This window comes from Elephas maximus, chromosome 10 (assembly GCF_024166365.1).
Source record: "Elephas maximus indicus isolate mEleMax1 chromosome 10, mEleMax1 primary haplotype, whole genome shotgun sequence".
NCBI lineage: Eukaryota > Metazoa > Chordata > Mammalia > Proboscidea > Elephantidae > Elephas > Elephas maximus.
Window position 1 is genome coordinate 77,945,573 of NC_064828.1, and position 20,318 is coordinate 77,965,890.

Genomic DNA, 20,318 nt, shown 5'->3' on the forward strand with positions numbered 1-20,318 from the left:
TGAAAGCAAGAATTAGAACATTGTCTGATAGGTTCTCAGTGTACATAAAGGCAATTTTTAAAACAACTGTATTGTAAAGGGGAGAGAGTAAAGGGACCTAAAATGTGTTAAAGTTTCTGCAGTCCACATGAAATAGTAAAATGTTAATACTAGTAGATTGTATATTTGTGTGTGTGTGTGTGTGTATATATATATGTACTTGTTGTTGTTAGGTGCCCTCAAGTCAGTTCTGACTCATAGAGACCCCATGTACAACAGAATGAAACACTGCCTGGTCCTGTGCCATCCTTATAATCACTGTTATGCTCAAGCCCATTGTTGCAGCCACTGTGTCAGTCCATCTCATTGAGGGTCTTCCTCTTCTTTGCTACCCTCTACTTTATGAAGCATGATGTCTTTCTCCAAGGACTGATCCCTCCTGATAACATGTCCAAAGTATGAGAGATGTAGTCTCACCATCCTTGCTTCTCAGGAGCACTCTGATCGTATTTCTTCCAAGACAGATTTGTTCATTCTTTTGGCAGTTCATGGTATATTCAATATTCTTCTCCAACACTACAGTTCAAAGGCATTAATTGTTGTTCAGTCTTCCTTATTAATCATGTAGCTTTCACATGCATATGAGGCGATAGAAAACGCGATGGTTTGGGTCAGGGGCACCTTCGTCTTCAAGACGACATCCTTGCTTTTTAACACTTTAAAGAGGACTTTTGTAGCAGATTTGCCTAATGCAGTGCGTCTTTTGATTTCTTGACGGCTGCTTCCATGGGTATTGATAGTGGATCCAAGTAAAATGAAATCCTTGACAACTTCAGTCTTTTCTCTGTTTATCATGATGTGGCTTATTGGTCCAGTTGTGAGGATTTTTGTTTTCTTTATGTAGAGGTGAAAGCTCAACATACTGAAGGCTGTGGGCTCTGATCTTTATCAGTAAGTGCTTCAAGTCCTCTTCACTTTCGGCAAGCAGGGTTGTGTCATTTGCAATCTTGATGCTGTGTTCTTCGTATTTGCTCAGCATACAGATTGAATAGGTATGGTAAAAAGATACAGCCTTGACACACACCTTTCCTGACTTTAAACCACGCAGTATCCACTTTTTCTGTTCGAAGGACTGACTCTTAATCTACATACCGGTTCCTCATGAACACAGTTAAATGGTCTGGAATTCCCAGTCCTCATAATGTTATCCGTAATTTATTATAATCAACACAGTCTAATGCCTTTGCATAGTCAATAAAACACAGGCAAACATCTTTTTGGTATTCTCTACTTTCAGCCAGGGTCCATCTGACATTAGCAGTGATATCCCTGGTTCCACATCCTTTTCTGAATCTGGCTTAAATTTCTGGCAGTTTCCTGTTGATATACTGCTGCAGCCACTTTTGAATAATCTTCAGCAAAATTTTACTTGTGCGTAATATTAATGATATTGTTTGATAATTTCTGCATTCAGTTGGATCACCTTTCCTGGGAATAGGCATAAATGTGGATCTCTTCCAGTTGCTTGGCCAGGTAGCTGTCTTCCAAATTTCTTGGCATAGATGAGTGAGCACTTCCAGCACTGCATCCATTTGTTGAAACAACCCAATTCATATTCCATCAATTCCTGCAGCCTTGTTTTTTTGCCAGTACTTCCAGTGCAACTTGGACTTCTTCCTTCAGTACCATCAATTCCTGAAATGGTGAACATCAACTAATTCTTTTTGGTATAGTGACTCCGTGTATTCCTTCTATCTTCTTTTGATGCTTCATGCATCATTTAATATTTTCTCTGTAGAATCCTTCACTATTTCAACTCAAGGCTTGAATTTTTTCTTCACTTCTTGCAGTTTGAGAAATGCCAAGCATGGTCTTCCCTTTTGGTTTTCTATCTCCAGGTCCTTGCATATGTCATTATAATACTTTGTCTTCTCGAGCTGCCCTTTGAAGTCTTCTGCTAAGGTCTTTGATTTCATCATTTCTTCTTTTTGCTTTAGCTACTTGACAATCAAGAGCAAGTTTCAGAGTCTCTTCTGACATTCATTTTGATGTTTTCTTTCTTTCTTGTCTTCGTAATGACCTCTTACTTTCTTCATATATGATGTCATCCCACAACTCGTCTGGTCTTTGGTCATCAGTGCTCAATGCACCAAATATATTCTTGAGATGGTGTCTAAATTGAGGTGAGATATACTCAAGATCATATTTTGGCTGTCAGGGACTTGGTCTGATTTTCTTCAGCTTCAACTTGAACTCACATATGAGCAATCGATGGTCTGTCCCATAGCTGGCCACTGGCCTTTTTCTGACTGATGATATTGAGCTTTTCCACCAGCTCTTTCCACAGATATAGTTGATTTGATTCCTGTGTATTCCATTTGATGAAAGGTCCACTTGTATAGTTGCTGTTTCTGTTGGTGAAAAAGGTGTTTGCAGTGAAGAAGTCATTGGTCTTGCAAAATTCTATCATGCAATCTCCGGCTTCATTTCTAAAACCAAGGCTGTATTTTCCAGGTACTGATCCCTCTTTGTTTCCAGCTTTTGCATTCCAGTCACCAGTAATTATCAGTGCATCCTGATTGCATGTTTGGTCAATTTTAGACTGCAGATGTTGGTAAAAATCTTCGGTTTCTTCATCTTTGACTTTAGTGGTTGGTGCGTAAACTTGAATAGTCGTATTAACTGGTCTTCCTTTTAGGCGTATGGATATTATCGTATTGCTCACAGCATTGTACTTCAAGGTAGATCTTAATATGTTCTTTTGACAATGAATGCAACCCCATTCCTCTTCAAGTTATCATTTCTGGCATAGTAGACCATATGATCCTCTGATTCAAAATGGCCAATACCAGTCCACTTCAGCTCCCTAATGCCTAGGATATCTATGTTTATGCATTCCATTTAAGTTTTGACAATTTCCAATTTTCCTAAATTCATACTTCATACATTCCACGTTCTGATTATTAATGGATGTTTGCAGCTGTTTCTTCTCATTTTGAGTAGTGCCACATCAGCAAATGAAGGTCCCGAAAGCTTGACTCCATCCTTCAAGGTTGACTCTACTTTGAGGAGGCAGCTCTTCTCCAGTCATATTTTGAGTGCTTTCTAACCTGAGGGGCTCATCTTCCAGCAGTATATCAGATGATGTTCCATTGCTATTCATATGGTTTTCACTGGCTAATTCTTTTCAGTAGTAGACCGCCGGGCCCTTCTTCCTAGTCTCTCTTAGTCTGGAAGCTCAGCTGAACCCTGTCCACCATGAGTGACCCTGTTGGTATTTGAATACGAGTGGCATAGCTTCCAGCATCACAGCAACATGTAAGCCCCTGCAGTGTGACGAAACAATTGATGCGTGGGGTGTGTATATATATATATATATTTATATATATATGAAATCCCCAGTTCTTGTGGTTAGGAGACATCGAGTCAGTTCTGACTCATAGTGACCCTATGTGCAACAAAACAAACTGCCGCCCAGTCCTGTACCATCCTCACAATCGTTGCTATGTTTGAGACCGTTGTTGCAGCCACTGTGTCAATTCATCTCTTCATTGAGGGTCTTCTTTTTTGCTGACCCTCTTCTTTAGTAAGCATGATGTCCTTCTCCAGGAACTTGTCCCTCCTGATGACATGTCCAAAGTAAGTGATATGAAGTCTTCTCATTCTCACTTCTAAGGAGCATTCTGGTTGTACTTCTTCCAAGACAAATTTGTTTCTTCTTCTGGAAGCCTATTGTATATTCAATATTCTTTACCAACACCATTATTCAAATACATCAGTTCTTCTTTGGTTTTTCTTATTCATTGTCCAACTTTCACATACATATGGGGAAATTGAAAATACCATAGTAATTCCCAGAGCAGCTACTAAAAACACTCTTCTAAGAGATATACTCAAATGCTGGGAAAAATGACACTCTTGTTGAAAATTATTTGGCCATAAATGTACAGGTTTCTTTCTGTACTCTCAATTCTGTTCAGTGGCCTATATGGCTATCATTGTGCCAGGCCCAGATTATTTTGATCACTGTAGCTGTGTAGTACACTTTGAAATTGGGAATGTTATATATATTTTTTGGAGCCCTGGTGGCACAGTGGTTAAGCTCGGTTGCTGACCAAAAGATCGGCAGTTGAGTTTCACCAGCCACTCCTTGGAAACTCTTTGTGGCAGTTCTACTCTGTCCTATAGGGTCTATATGAATCAGAAGCAACTCAAAGGCACATAACAACTCAAAGGCACATAACAACATATTTTTACCACAATAAAAAATATATTTAAAAAACTGAATAGAGAACTGTTGTAAGTACCAGTATTACCCAGAACAATGGCACTTTGTGGAATGGAAAAGCTATCAAAGCAGTATTACTCTGACTTTAACTAAAAAAAAAAAACAAAAAACATGTGCAACAGCCATTGCCTTTAAGCACAGGAACAAACTTTTAACCAGTGTTTGCCTTTTGTGTTTATTATCTACTTTTTTTCTTACATAAAAGAGGGCTAACCAGTCACAGGCTTCCTTTTACTCCTCTCCTTTTTTTACCCCCTCCTCTCTTCCGCCTCCTTGTCCTCTCCCCCGCTACTTCCCCAATACCTTTTTTTTTTCCTGCTACTTTCTCCTCCCCTTTCTCTTCTCCCTTCTTCCTCTTTTTTGTTTTTCTGAGAGATATGTCGTATCCATCCCTGTATTTTGGTTTTGAGGAAAGAAAGCCTAATGTGTCCTGTTAAGTAAAATGATGATGGAGGACCTTTCTGAAACCAGACTTAATTTTGTTAGCATATTATCATTAACCTCACCAGTTAAGCTGTTTCTGAGACCTAAGGAGCAAGCTGTAAACTTATGGAGAAAATGTGAAGATACTTGAGGAAATTTGTCTCTACTCATTTATGTAGAATTGGCAGAATGTGTACCCCCTTGTAACTTAACTTTTCATTCCCCATAGAGCCTTCGAGTGAGTTTTGATCACGTCATATGCTTGAGTGAAAGAATTAGTCTGGATGTGTGTCATTTATCTTGTGCCTTTCTTTTGTGGCCTTTCTGGTAGCAGAAATATTACCAAGGTTTCCGCAGTATACACATTTCTTGCTTCTGAGGTAGGGATTTTCTAGAGACTACCTGAGATATTCCAGGATGACAGGATACTGTCTTAAAACCCCTTGGTAGAAGAAATACCACACATTCATTTGTTGGTTTCTACTGGATTTGTAGAATTACCATCTTTTAAAAAAATGACTTTAAAACATTCAATAGAAACTTCTAGGCAAGAGCAAAAGTTGGAATAATGTATTTAAAATAAATCAGTTGTTGGCTCTGCTTACCAAGATAAGCTTTCCTCTTGTATAACTATAAAGTGACAATTTGCCTTTAACAGGATAAGAGTGTGTAAACTATATATCTCGATATCTTTTCCTGAAGCCTTGGTAGCCTATGTGGTCCTGAGCTATTTTGTTGCCCTTACTACTTGCCACAGATTATTCTTTGCTAGAGGAGTGGAGAGGATACCTTGATACCATCTTAACCTTGCTATGAAAATATTCTTGCATAATATGTTAAGAGACAATAATTTCCAGCCCTGACTTTTAAAAATAAGAATGCTTTTTAGCTTTCTCTTTCATGGTTATTAACTATGCCCAGAGTCTTCATTTTAATTACTACTCTGTAGCACTTCATTCTCTTATTTTGCTTCATTACCTTTTCTGCTTTGGTTTTGAAAGTAATTTTAGAGAAATAAAATCAGATTATTTCCAATACAATGAAATGCTTTCAGGACACAATTAATGAATCTTTTCTTCATTACCAACACAAAGCTAGATATTACAAATCTTTTTAAACAAACAGATTAAAAACGGTTTAGTGTCATGGTTAGAGCAAAGAGCACACTAAAATTTATCTTACCTGGCCAATTCCTTTGGTTTTTATTGAACTTTCTTCATAGCTATCCACTGCTTAACTCCACCCAATAGAAGGAAATTTCTTAGAGAGGAGATGGAAGGATCCCCTTGGGTTCTGTCTTAGTCATCTAGTGCTGCTGTAACAGAAATACTACAAATGGATGGCTTTAACAAAGAGAAAGTTATTAACAAAGGGCATCGGCTCCAGGGGAAGGCTTTCTCTTTCTTTCGGCTTTGGAGGAATGTCCTTGTCTTCCCCCAGTCAAGGAGCTTCTCACACTCAGGGACCCTGTGTCCAAAGGACACTCTCTGCTCCTGGTGCTGCTTTCTTGGTGATACGATGTCCCCAACTTTCTGCTTGCTTCCCTTTCCTTTTTATCTCTTGAGAGATAAAAGGTGATGTAGGCCATACCCCAGGGAAACTCGCTTTACCTTGGATCAGGGAGGTAACTTGGGTAAGGGTGGTGTTACAATCCCAGCCTAATCCTTTTAACATAAAATTACAATCATAAAATGGAGGACAACCGCAGAATACTGGGAATCATGGCCTAACCAAGTTGATACACACATTTTTGGGGGGACATAATTTAATCCATGATAGGTTCTGGTTCTTAATCCTTAGCCTACAAAAATGACAAGTGCTCTGAGTCCATACTTCTTGCTGTATCTTATATTGACGACATCATGGTGGAATATACAAGGGGTTGGACAATGGATCCAGAATCCTGAATTCTAAATTCTTGCTTGGCATCGATTTATTTAGTTTTGTGACTATGGACTTGACATCTTAGTGCTTTGTGTTTTCCCTCTACACTATGATATAGTATACTTTTTGTACTTGCTGGTTGTTATAAAGGTAAAATGAAGAAATGTATATGAAAACACTGTACAAATCCAAGGCACTTGATACATCTGTTCCAATATTTTGCCTAGTAGTCTGTGTTCTTTGATATTCATGTTGATTGGCTAAGGAGTTAGGCTGTGTATAATTGCTTTAATCTGTTTATGACACATAAGCATATGTTAGCACGCAGATCTGTAGCCAAAAACTGGGATGGACACATATACGCACTTTAAACAGATATTAAACTTAGCCATCACTGCTCATTAAATACCCAAGTAGTGGTATAAAGTATCCTTATTAAGAGTGTAAAATCAGTCACCTTGTACTATTGGCATCTCTCTGTTTGCCTTTCCACCCGTTCTGGTTACAGAACCAACCTACAGAGGGCTTGGGTGTACAAAAGAAGTAAATGTTTTCCTCTCTAAGACCATATTAAAGATACATTTAGTGTATTTAGTGGTTATCGTGATACAAACAAATTCTGCCAGATACCTTACCTTACTGGTTGCCATTGAGCCGATTCCAACTCTAGGCAGTCATATGTGTGTCAGAGTAGAACTGTGCTCCATAGGGTTCTCAGTGACTGATTTTACTAAGAAGTAGATCACCAGGCCTTTGATTCAGTGTACCTTTGGGTAGACTCGAACCACCAACCTTTCAGTTAGCAGCCAAGTGCTTAACTGTTTATGCCACACAGGGGCTCCCTTCTGCCAGGAGGAGGTTAAAATTAATACTAAGAGGGAATCATTTTATTTTATTTTTTTACTATACCTTTAGTGTCAAGTTCTGGTTATCCAAATAGTAGATTACGTGAGTATACATGCAAACTGAGCCTTGACTCACAATCCCAACCTACACAATGTTAGAATTGCTGGAGTTTGATATGGCTATAAATCTTTCTTTTAAACATAATAATAATATTGATCATTTATTGAGTGTTACTATGTGTTGGACATTATCTCTTGCCATCCTTATGATAACCCCATGAAATAAGTGGTTCAGTGGTTAAAGCAGTTGACTGCTAACTGAAAGGTTGGCGGTTCAAAACCACCAGCCACTCCATAGGAAAAAGATGTGGCAGCCTGCTTCCATAGCAATTTACAGCCTTGGAAACCATATGGGATTGCTATGAGTTGAAATTGACTCGATGACAGTGGGCTTATTCTTATTTTACATATAAGAAATTAAAGCTCAAATAACTAAGTAACTTCTCAAGGTTACAGAGCTAGTAAATGCCAGAGGCAGTATTTAAGCCTGACTTAATCTGACTTCAACACCCAAGTTCTTACTCACCATATTTTGGCCTTATATTGCCATCCTTGGCGTCTCATCACTATCTGAGCCAGGGCTACAGTTCCATTCTGAGAAGTAAGAAGATTTAGCTGAATTAAAAGTAAGCTTCTCACTTGTACACTAATGTTTATTATGGCACTTTTCGTAGTAGTAAAAAATGGAAACAATTTAAATATCCTTCATCAGCTGAATGGATAAACAAAATGTGGTACATACATAGAATGGAATATTATTCAACTCTAAAGAGAAATGAAGTCCTCATACATGCTACAACATGAATGAACCTTGCAAACATTATGCTAAATGAAATAAGTCAGTCACAAAAGAACAAATGTTATATGATCTCACTTATATGAAGTTATGTTATAGAGACCAAAGTTTATTAATGGTTACAAGGAGTGGGAAGGAGACGGAAAAGGGAAGTCTTAGCTTAGGGGAATTGAATTTCTCTTAATAGTGGTGGAATAAATAATATGGAAATGGATAGTGGTGTTGGTTGCACATGATAAATGTAAGCAATGTCACTGAATTGTACGTGTAAAAAACACTGAATTGGCAAATGTTTTGTTAAATATATTTTTACCACAATAAAAAAAGTAAACCTCTGTTGAATGGGTAAACGAATTTAATATATCCATACAATAGAGTATTATTCAGCCATAAAGGAGAATGAAGTCCTGATACATGCTATGAAATCGATGAACCTTGAAAACATGCTGAATGAAATTAGTCAGACATAAAAAGACAAATATTATATGGTCTCACTTACATGAAATATCTAGAATAGGCAAATGTGTAAAGACCAAAGTTCTTAGTGGTTACCAGGAGCTAAGGAGGCGGGGGAGGGGGAGCGGAGGGGAATGGGGAGTTATTGCTTAAGAGGTACTGAGCTTCTGTTTAGGGTGATGAGAAACATTTGGACATGGATACTGGAGATGGTTGCACAACATGGTGAATGTAATTAATACCACTGAACTGTACACTTAAAAATGGTTAAAATGGCAAATTTTTTATTATATATATTTTATCACAATAAAAATTTTAAAACATAAGCATCTGTTCAGCATCAAAATAATTTAATTTTTATTATTATTTTACAAATTGTGGCCTTCTTTGTCTCCATAGATTCAACTGAACTGTTATTCAGCACTCTTTGTAAGAGATGCTTGGAGATAGTATATCCTGGTTATATTGACTAAATTTTCTGTTTGTTTTTGAGCTAGCATTTTTATGAAATATTTTTTGAAATATTGAGTTTTACAAAATCTGGCAGACATGTGAAGGAAATTACATTGTGACTGGAAATTTTGTACTCTGAAGAGGCTTGTATTTGTGTGTATGGAAAATCTTGCTAGTCATTGGGAAAATGTGATTTAATTTAAAAGCCACAGAATCTGTAGTATTTTGTAATATTACCTCATTAATTTGCAAAATATTTACTAAGTGGAGGCAGTGGAAAATCCTAAGTCCTAGTAACCAAACCAAACCTGTTGGCATCAAGTCAGTTCTGACTCATGGCCACCCCACGTGTTACAGAATAGAACTGCTCCATAAGCTGTAATCCTTATGGAAGCAAACCACCAGCATTTCTTCCACAGTACAGTGCCACTGGGTGGGTTAGAACCATCAACCTCTGTGTTAATAAAACCAGAAACTAAACTCGTTGCCATTAAGTTGATTCTGACTCATAAAAACTGACTCATAGCACCCTATAAACCCAGCAACCCTATAGCTGTGCACAAACTGTTTGCACCATCCGGGGATCTGATATCCTAGTAATGTCTAAGTAATGTAATGAGTAATAGCTATGGTTTACTACTGATTCAAAATTATTCTTTTTTAGCAAAGTAGAAATAAAGCTGGCTTCCTAAATCAAACTATGTTCAACAGTAACTATTTTCATATTTTAGACAAAGAGACTAAAATAATTGTTATGATGGCACCTTTACTGAATTAGTAATTATTTATTTCTAAGAGGTATTGCTTCCCTAGCACATCTTGATTGGAAGCCTGTTGGTTCAAGTGTAGTTCCCAGTGTTGATTTATAGGACAGTGAATTTTTTTTTTTTTTAAAGCAAACATAGCTTTCCGTTATGTTGAGACAGGGTCATTCTTTGACACAGAGTCAGAAGAAATGCCTCAGATAGTGTAAAAAAGTAGCTGAAGACAGGAAAAAGGGGACTGAATACAGAAGGACACTATTATATCTATAGGATTGTCATCTTCCAAAACCCCATTGTCACAGAATTGATTCCTATTCATGGTGACCCCATGTGTTTCAGAGTAGAACTGCGCTCCATAGGGTTTTCAGTGGCTGTAATCTTACAGAAGTAAATCTCGAGGACTTTCTTTGTCACACTGTTGGGTAGATTTGAACTGCTAACCTTTTGGTTAGTAGCTGAACACAAACCATTTGCACCACCCAAGGACCTGTCATCTCCAGGGTTTCTTCCCTATATTAGATGTGCAATAAACATTTCTTAGATGAACAAAAATTCACCTGTATTTGATTGGTGATTGATGCCCAAGGCAGGAAGAAGGAAAGATGAGTGTGACTTTCCCTCAAGGAACTTACTGGGGGCATGTTCAGTGTATACTCCCCCATCTTTCACTCTCAAATAGTAAGTACTTCCTAGTGAGCCTTATTCTGCTGCAAGTGTATCATATCTCTCAAGTGTGTGAGGGGAGGGTAAGGGGTGAGTGGAAGGTATGTCAAAAAGAGGAGGAAAGGAGAAATTGATAAGAATCACAGTATAAAGGAAAACAGTGTATCTGCATTCTTGCGTAACTGGTAGAGAAATACAGAAGAGAGTACATTCAGCATACTGGAGACAAAACAGATTTTATCATCAGAAATATCTACCCTGTTAAAGTATCGGCATGATTAAAGTAAACCTGCTTTTAGTAAGGAGGCTCTTCTGTATCTTCTTGCTTGTGAATGAGACACATCTTCAAGCCTTTTGCAGACATCAGGAGAGTGTCGAATGGTAATTGACAAAGGCTGTTTGGTAAGAAAATTGAAGATTATGTCTCTCTCTTTTTCCCACCCTCTCTCTCTGTATCTATCTATGACTATAGCTTTGTTTTCCTTTTACAGACTCCTATAAATCTCCTTATATTTATTGGTATTCTGTAACCCTTTGTTTATAAAATAATGGTGGATAACAAAGACTTAGCTCAGATGAAGGGTTTTCTCTGAAGTTCCTTTCCATCAGAATAAATCCCTGTCTATCTCAAAGAGATGTTGATTTGTTTTCAAATAAAAAAAAAAAAATTATTTTTTTTCCATTTATCTTAGAAATACTGGTTTGTTTTGTCTAGACATTTATCCTGGTGAGCCTAATCTGTGTTAGAAACACACATACTTTTTCACTTTCTCACTGTCTCTACCTTTTTCTAAATCTTTTATGAACAAGATCCTTTGAATTTTCTAGACTGTTTAGTATTATTTTGTTACTAAATTGGGGCTGTGGCTCTGAAGTTCTTTGGTGTTTTGTTAACTGTTATCATGCCAAGCAGTCATTTCTTTTCTTTTATTGCTCACTCTCTGCCTTGGAGCTTTCCACTGATTACCTTGTATATGTAGACCTTTCTCTTTCTGCAAACAAGCACCAAGCACAATGGATTTTTTTTTTTTTTTCTGTCTGTGTTACATACGATTAACAGAAAGAATTAATGTATTCTCTCTTCAACTTGATTTGAAGCACACTGAGCTTCTTCATCTAAGCCTCATTTCAGTGATTTGCCCTCTCTGAGGTCTTAACCTCTTGTGCGCAAAGCTCTGGATTCTAATTAAACTCATGGTAAATGTGCTTTTCTTACATGTAGGTATGAGTTTTCTTTTAAGTAAAAAAAAAAAGCTATAGTGTCCAGACTGAAGGCCAATCATTTCAACTATCATGTGTTCCCTCATTTTTTTCTTAAAAAAAAGACTAATGTAAAATGTTAATAATAGGAGAAACTGGGTGTGGGATATATGGGAACTCTGTTAGTATCTTTGCAATAATTCTGTATATTTAAAGACTGTACTAAAAGAAAAAGTTTATTAAAAGTACACAAAGGATGCTGTCTTTTTAATTCATATGAATTTTATAGATGGTCAAGTGCTGTATTTCTCATAAGTCATGAAAAATCTGACAAATGTCAATGTTCTTTATGTGCTTTCTCAGCTGCTGAGTCAGTAATAAAGCTTTGGATCAGCTTGAGAACATTATTTATTCTCAGGATCCTTGTATGATCTTGAACAGAAAATCAATGATGTAGCTGTCCCTTGCCTACATGATCTTACATTCCTGTGTTCCTCTCAAGTCTGTGGATTTAGCAACTGATATGGCTGTAGCAACTGGAATGGGAATGCCTATTCCTTAGAAGTTTGTCATGAATTTAAAGTATCAGGGGAAAATAATCAAAAGCACTAGTTCTTGATTGAGGAAACAATATTGACCAGATCTTATTGATTTTTTAATCTGTGTTTTTTCTTTGGAATTCATAAGGCCTTTAACTCTTCTTAAGGTTCTTGGTATTGTCAGTTAGACTTTGATCTAAACAAGCAGCATGCTGTGACATGTTTGAAGATGAAAGGTATCTCTTCTGAAGGTGGCTGTGTTACATTTTCCCTCCTCAGCTTTTCCCTCAGAATCGTCATATAGCCTCACCATCCTAGCTTTTGTTTCTAGGTTTCTACTTGACAGAACAGATGATATATCTAGAAAATAGTTGTAGATGTGGGGTTTGGTGACTGCTTTATTCAAGGCTCAAATAAATTGAAAACTGGTTACCTTGACTCTTGCTATGTGGAAGTAAAGATTCTGTTCATAGAGGCATACATCTCTCTCTTCCTTGCAGACAAAACAGCTTAGCTTGGAAAATTTCTCAGGCTAAAAAGTCCTTGTCAAAACAAATTTATATTTGAGGAACTAAGATGCCTTGGGATATTTAGCAACACCCCCTATGAATTTGAGCAAAATTGAAAATTTAAAACGGGAAGAAAAAAAATTCTCACATTAGCTAACGCCACTGTACCCAGCATTAGGCAATACTAATCATTTGCTGCCTGTCTTAATAACAACTTATACAATTAGAAAAATGAATCTCCTGATTAAAAACTGGAATAGCATGCTCTTGAGATAGCCAGTATACAACATGCTATACATACAATTGTGAAAATTGTCAGTAGCTATCATCAAGATTGGTTTTAAAAGAAAAAAGTCCTATGGCCAATATTTTGTAACTGTTCAGTTCAGATATTCTTTTACTCAGTGGCTTCTACTTCCATAATGAAAAAGTAGATTTTGTTTGTGACGTGTAGAACTCTGGAGACAGATAGAATTAGTAGGTAAATTGTAGTTTTTTTCTTTAAGATAATTTGAGTTTCATCAGGAAGGTTAAGCTTACAATGCTGCTGAAATAAGCCATTTTACTCCTTCCATAGAAATCTCAATGTATGCAGCTTTGAGTGCTAGAGAAGTAAAAGAGCAATTTAAAATGTAACTGCTTAATTTCACATTTATTTAGTGAAGTTTCCAAAGTAACATTGGATTCTTTGAAATTCAATCTTTAAACTGGATTCTTTGTTTAATACAGAGATATACTGGGTCAGTCCTGGTTTATTACATGATTTTTGACACTTGTCACCTGTAAAGAGAAGTTGACCTCTCTCTACAGCTTGTCTTCACCTTAGTTTCTTTTCCCACCTACCAGAATCCCAAGGACTGCAGCAAAGCCAAGAAGCTAGTGTGTAATATCAATAAAGGCTGTGGCTATGGCTGTCAACTCCATCATGTGGTCTACTGCTTCATGATTGCATATGGCACCCAGAGAACACTCATCTTGGAATCTCAGAATTGGCGCTATGCAACTGGTGGATGGGAGACTGTGTTTAGACCTGTAAGTGAGACATGCACAGATAGATCTGGCATCTCCACTGGACACTGGTCAGGTAAGAAGCCTGTACAACATGTCAGAATCACTACGTGACCAAACTACCAGGGGAAGTCACCTTTTCCTCTGGATTCGTGAATGCTGTATATTATACAGATAAAATCTAGAAGAATAAAATTTAAATTTAAATAGAATTTAAAGTGCATTTTATGGTCTGTTTTATTTTTGATGTTCATTTTTATCTAGATTTAGCAAAATCACCTATTTTTTCAGGGTGCATAAATTACTCTTTTAATAACGATGATGATGACACTATACCTTCCGGTTTTTTTAGGATGCTTTCACATTATTTAACTCATTTGATTCTCACAATTATCCTATAAAGTAGAATAGTAGATCTCAAACATCAGCAAGCATGAGAGTCACTTGGATGGCTTGTTAAAACACCAGTTTTTGATTGAGTAGATTTGGGATGGGATCTGAGAATTTGCATTTCTGAGAAAGTGCCCAGATCCTGGGACCATTCTTTAACAACCACTGAGGTAGACTATGCAGCTAACATTATCTTCATTTTACAAATGAGGATAATGAATCCTAATTTGTTTATGTGCTTTTAATTTAATTCAGCAAGGATTTGATAAGGACTAATGTGAGTAAAAGGAGCCTTGGTGGTGCAGTGGTTAAATGCTCAGCTGCTAACCAAAAGGTTGCCAGTTTGAACCCACCAGCTCCTCCTTGGGAGAAAGATGTGACAGTCTCCTTCTGTAAAGATTATGGCCTTGGAAACTCTGTGGGCAGTTCTACTCTGTCCTGTAAGATAGCTATGAGTTAGAATCAACTTGAAGGCAGGTTTTTTTTTTTTTTTTTCCTTAATGTAAGGAAGGTCTCTAGGTGGAGCAAATAATTTGCAATTGAGTACTAACCTGAAGGTTGGTGGTTCGAACCCACCCAGCGGTACTGCACAAGAAAAGGCCAAGAAGACCGTATAGAACAGTTCTACTGTGTAGTATATGGGGTCAAAATGAGTTGGACTAGACTCCATGGCAATTAACAATAACAACAATGTAAGTAAAGTACTATGCTAGGAATTCTAAAGAGACTTAAAGATCAGTAAGAAATTTTCATTCGCTCTAAGGAAGTGGTGGAATAGGGACTAGAATATAAAGTTTCTTACTGCTAGTTTATTACGCTTTCTACACTGATGACCTTTAAAAAAGATTTAAAGTTGGACTACCTGTGTTAAAATCTTGGCTTTCTCACTTTGTAATCTTGAGCAAATTACTTAATCCAAGCCTCAGTTTCCTCATCAATAAAATGAGTAATAATTTACTTACCTCATTGAATTATTGGTAGGATTAAATAATGTATGTAATACACTTTTTTTTTTTAATACACTTAGCACAGCTTACAGTAATTGCTTGTTGTTGTTGATTACAATTCATAGCTACCCCACGTGACTGAGTAGAACTGCCCCATAGGATTTTCTTAGTTGTAATCTTTACGGAAGCAGATTGTCAGGTCTTTCTTCCTTGAGTTGATGTAATTATTAGCTGTGATGAATAGCTTTTAGTCATTCAGCAAGTATATAATGGTGCCTGCAGTGTGCCAGATACTCATTTAAGGAATATCTAAGGACAGTGTACTGTCTCTGCACTCACATCTTGTGGAAAGTCAAACATTCTTTCAAAAAACTGAGACATTTCAGTTAATATAATTTCTTGTGTGGTTGGGTCCCTTTTCTCACAAGTTAAAACATTAGATTTGGACTAGGAAGCTATGTCACTGGCAAAGTGAGTAAATTTAGTTCCTTTGTTTCTTTTTGCCTCCTTAAAAAAAATTAGATAATACCTGTCTCTTCACAGAAGTGTCATGAAACTTAATTGGGTAGTTTCTGTAAAGTGCTTTGAGTTGCTCTATAAAGGGAATATACAGATGAAAAGTATTATCATGTAATGTGATTTTTGTCCTCCCTAGGACGATTTAGAAGGCTGTTCTCTTTATCAACATTTTTTTTGTAACGCGCTTCAAGTTTTAAAATGAACCTCTGAATCTAGAACTGAGCTGAGCTTTAGTTTTGTGGTTGCATCTTCCACTGATCTGCTCAGCAGCTTATAGGTGGTATTAACAGGAGCCCTGGTGGTGCAGTGGTTAAATGCTCAGCTGCACACCGAAAGTTCTGTGGTTTGAACCCACCAGCCACTCCACGGGAGAATGATGTGTTAGCCTGCTTTTGTAAAGATCAAAGCCTTGGAAACTCTATGGGAGCAGTTCTTTGGGTCGGAATCAGCTTGATGGCAACTGGGTTTTTACTAAACAGATTAGATATCAGAGTTAAGAAGATGCTAAATTTGTCAGTCAGGAAAAGCAACTCTGCCAGGTTCCCTGTGGCTAATTTTTTCATTTCATGGACTTAGTTCAGTTTTAAGCTTCTTTGATTATGGAATTATATAGCCAGAGAAGGTTCCTGTGTTTTACTCTTTCTAGGAAGAGGCAGCTTTTTGAGTGGTAGTCAGTTAATAGGAAAGTGAAAAGTTGGCCTCACTAGATTTATCAAATTTTATATATAGTTTGACCCTCTCTGTAGGGTCACTATGAGTCAGAATTGACTCGACAGCAATGGATTTGGGTTTTGTTTTGTTTTGTTTTGTTTATATGCTACAACTAGTTATCTAGTTTGATTTTAAACCCTTTCTTATACATCTTATAGAATATGAAGTTTAAAAGTGGACTGAATTTCAAACATTCAGAATTTCTTAATATTACAACTGAACAGGATCTAGAAATCATCCAGCCTTTACTTATGTGGCATCTGAGGCCTGGTAGAGGCTGTGACGTATCTAGGGTCATACAGCCTATAAATGACAGCACTCTGCTTAGCACATTCACTTACCTACTCCCGGTCTGAGTCCTTCTTGGTAAACTCATACCCATACACCTTCCTAGTAGAATAATGGTTAGAGGCATACAAGCTGTTGTGAATTTTCTAGGAACTAAATAATAAAATAATTATTTTTAATAGTTCTGCATCTCTAGCTCCCCCTACCCTGTAACTTGTTCCTCAAACCTTCCATATTGAAGGTCCCTTCAATACTTCCAGTGTTGAGGAGTTATCAATTGTGTTTTCTTCTTAGTCATTGCCTAATTAAAGAAGTCATTTTATCATGGTGGCACAGAATTGCCATTTTAATTAAATAGATCTTTCCTTTATCACTGGAGATATTGTATAAAATCATATATTTTTCCTTATGCTGATAAATTGAACTGTGCCTGTTGGATGCTTTTAATTAATTAGGTTAGTGATTATTCTCAATATCCTTGCAGAACTCATCACAACTAAAATAATTTAGGTACTAATCTTGTATCCAAGAAAAAATAAGATTTATTTTTGAGCATAGAGTATTTTTGTCTTTTTGAAAAGTATGGTTGCCATCCATACGCTATACATTATATGTACATTTTAGAGAGATAATTAACATGTTTCCAGATTTAGAGGAATCAGAATGAGTTCTAATAATCTCTTTCACATTAATCTTTTAGTTAGCCATGAATCAACTCCTTCTGTTACTATTCTGACATGTACAAAGAATCTTGGGATATTTCCCTTGGCACCACTGACATGCAACTGTTATTGTTCATACACACTTGATATGATGTGCCTGCAGGTGGAATTTAGTGATTCCTATTCAAATCTGTCACGAGTACAGAAATTGGTATGCACATCTGATCATTTCTCTAGGGACATCATCCCTTGTTGTAGATTGAGTTCTGTTTTTCTCCAACATCGTTTGAAGTTTCTGTATGAAACTATATCCTTTGTAATCAGTACTTTGGTTAAGAGAAGCAAAATATTAAAGGTTATGCTTCCAATTAAAAATAATAAAAATCTTTTCCATCACCTGCACATGTCATGTCTGTTCCTCTCTGTCTGCTGTGCTGGAAGGTCTTTGTACTCAATCCTCCCCCTGGTCGAGGAGCTTCTCAGGCACAGGGACCCCAGGTCCAAAGGATGCGGTCTGCTCCTGGTGCTGCTTTCTTGATTGTACGAGGTCCCCAACTCTCTGCTTGCTTCCCTTTCCTCTTATCTTTTGAGAGATAAAAGGTGGTGCAGGCCACACCCCAGGGAAACTCCCTTTAACTTGGATCAGGGAGGTGACCTGAGTGAAGGTGGTGGTACAATCCCAGCCTAATCCTTTTAACGTAAAATTACAGTCACAAAATGGAGGACAGCCATACAATACTGGGAATCATGGCCTAACCAAGTTGTTACACACATTTTTGGGGGGACATAATTCAATCCATGACACCGCATGATGTCCTTCTCCAGGGATTGGTCCCTCTTGATAACATGTCCAGAGTACATGAGACGAAGTCTTGCCATCTTTGTTTCTAAGGAGCATACTGGCTGTACTTCTTCCAAGACGTTTGTTCATTCTTCTGGCAGTCCATGTTATAGTCAGTATTCTCTGCCAACACCATAATTCAGAGGCATCAGTTCTTCTTCACTCCTCCTTATTCATTGTCCAACTTTCACATGCATGTGAGGTGAAAACACCATGGCTTGAATCAGGCGTACCTTAGTCCTTAAAGTGACATCTTTGCTTTTTAACACTTTAAACAGATCTTTGGCAGCAGATTTGCCCAATGCAGTGCATCATTTGTTTTCTCGACTGCTGCTTCCATGGGCATTGATTGTGGTTCCTGGAAGATGAAATTCTTTACAACTTCAATATTTTCTCCATTTATCATGATGTTGCTTGTTGGTGCAGTTGTGAAGATTTTTGTTTTCTTTATGTTGAGGTATAATCCATACTGAAGGCTGTGGTCTTTGATCGTTATCAGTAAGTACTTCAAGTCCTTGTTACTTTAAGCAAGCAAGATTTTATCATCTGCATAACACAGGTTGTTGATGAGTCTTCCTCCAATCTTAATGCTCCATTCTTCATATAGTCCAGCTTCTTGGATTATTTGCTCAGCATACAGATTGAGTAAGTATGATGGAAGGATACGACCCTGACGCACACCTTTCTTGATTCTAAACCTCACAATATCCCCTTGTTCTGTTTGAACGACTGCCTCTTGGTCTATGTGCAAGTTCCTCATGAGCACAATTAAGTGTTCTGGAAAACACTTATAAAAATAAAAAATAGCATTTATAAATATGATGAAATTGATGTACTAGAGGTTCCTGTTAAGTCCATGCTTGGAAAATGGCCATTTGCTATACTTACCTGTCTAAACTGGATGGTTAGTTTCTCTCCATACCTCACTTTAAAAAGGTTTCAGTTAAAGAGTTTTGGCATCCTTATATTGGGGCAGCCTTAAAAATAAAAATATCTCAATAAAAGCACTTCCTGTGCTCCAAGCACCCATGCTGGACTACATGAAGACAAATGCAGTCCCTGCCCTGGCCAGGGCATTCTAGGGGGAAAGGCAGACAACTAAATGAGCAATTAAAATACATTGTGACCATGAGGCCAGAAGAACTGGATGATGCCCAGCTACCATTACTGAACATTTTAATGAAAGGTTCCGTAGACAAACCCTGATCAAAAGGGAGGAAATGTAAAATATAATTTCAAATTCCCATGAACTCTAGACTTTCTGGAGCCATGGAAGGTGGATGAACCCCTGAAGCTATTGCTGAGATAATCTTTAAACCTTAAACCAAAAATATCCCTTGAAGTCATCTTAAAATGGAATAATAGTTTAGCTTAATTAGTAAAAAAGGTCTGCCTTGAGCATTATGCTATTTTAAGAACTGTCTATATGGGATCAAACTGACAATAGCAACTTGAAAGATTAGATAGAAACCTTAGGGGGCAGTAAGTTTATGTTAATGAAGGAGGAACAAGTCAGAAAAGGAGGGTGAGAATGGTTGCACAACTCAAAGAATGTAATCAATGTTACTGAACTATACATGTAGAAACTGTTGAATTGGTGTATTTGGCTGTGTATATTCTCAATAACAGCAAAATAAAATTTAGAAGAAAAAGTATGACAGTGCTGTGATATGTGTAAGTTGAGGATACTCTGAAGCACATATCGAGGACAATTCTGGAATTCTTTTGAAGGAAGTAGTTTTTAAGCTGTGACCGAAAGTGTGAGTAGGAGCCAGCAGGTAAAGACGTGGTAGAAGAATTTTATGTTAGTTAGCACAACACTTGAAATGAGAGCAAGGAAGCTTAGAGTCATTGGCAGAACTAGAATTAGTTCATCATAAAATATGAGTATTGAGAGACTAGCTAATGTTTTGTTTTGAAAATACATGGCACAGTTTTTGTTTAGATGGCTTTGTGGTTTTGTTCCTTCTTAAAACTGATTTTAATTCAAGAGTCAAAGCTTTTTTTGTTTTGTTTTTATATCAGAGTGGGCAGAGTTATAAGAAGTCAGATTGCTCTTGGTGTTGTCTAGGGACCATTAAACTCTTTAAGCA

At 37.2% G+C, this 20,318-nt stretch overlaps 1 protein-coding gene across 8 annotated transcripts in view; it reads left to right on the top strand.

Annotated features, from left to right (window-relative positions):
• FUT8 (fucosyltransferase 8) overlaps nt 1–20,318 on the top strand; it is a 367,182-nt gene that overhangs the window by 265,107 nt on the left and 81,757 nt on the right. For all 8 annotated transcript variants that reach the window (XM_049899432.1, XM_049899426.1, XM_049899429.1 and 5 more), the window contains one exon: nt 13,706–13,943. In XM_049899432.1, the coding sequence (XP_049755389.1) occupies nt 13,706–13,943 (238 nt within the window). The remainder of the gene's footprint in view (nt 1–13,705; nt 13,944–20,318) is intronic.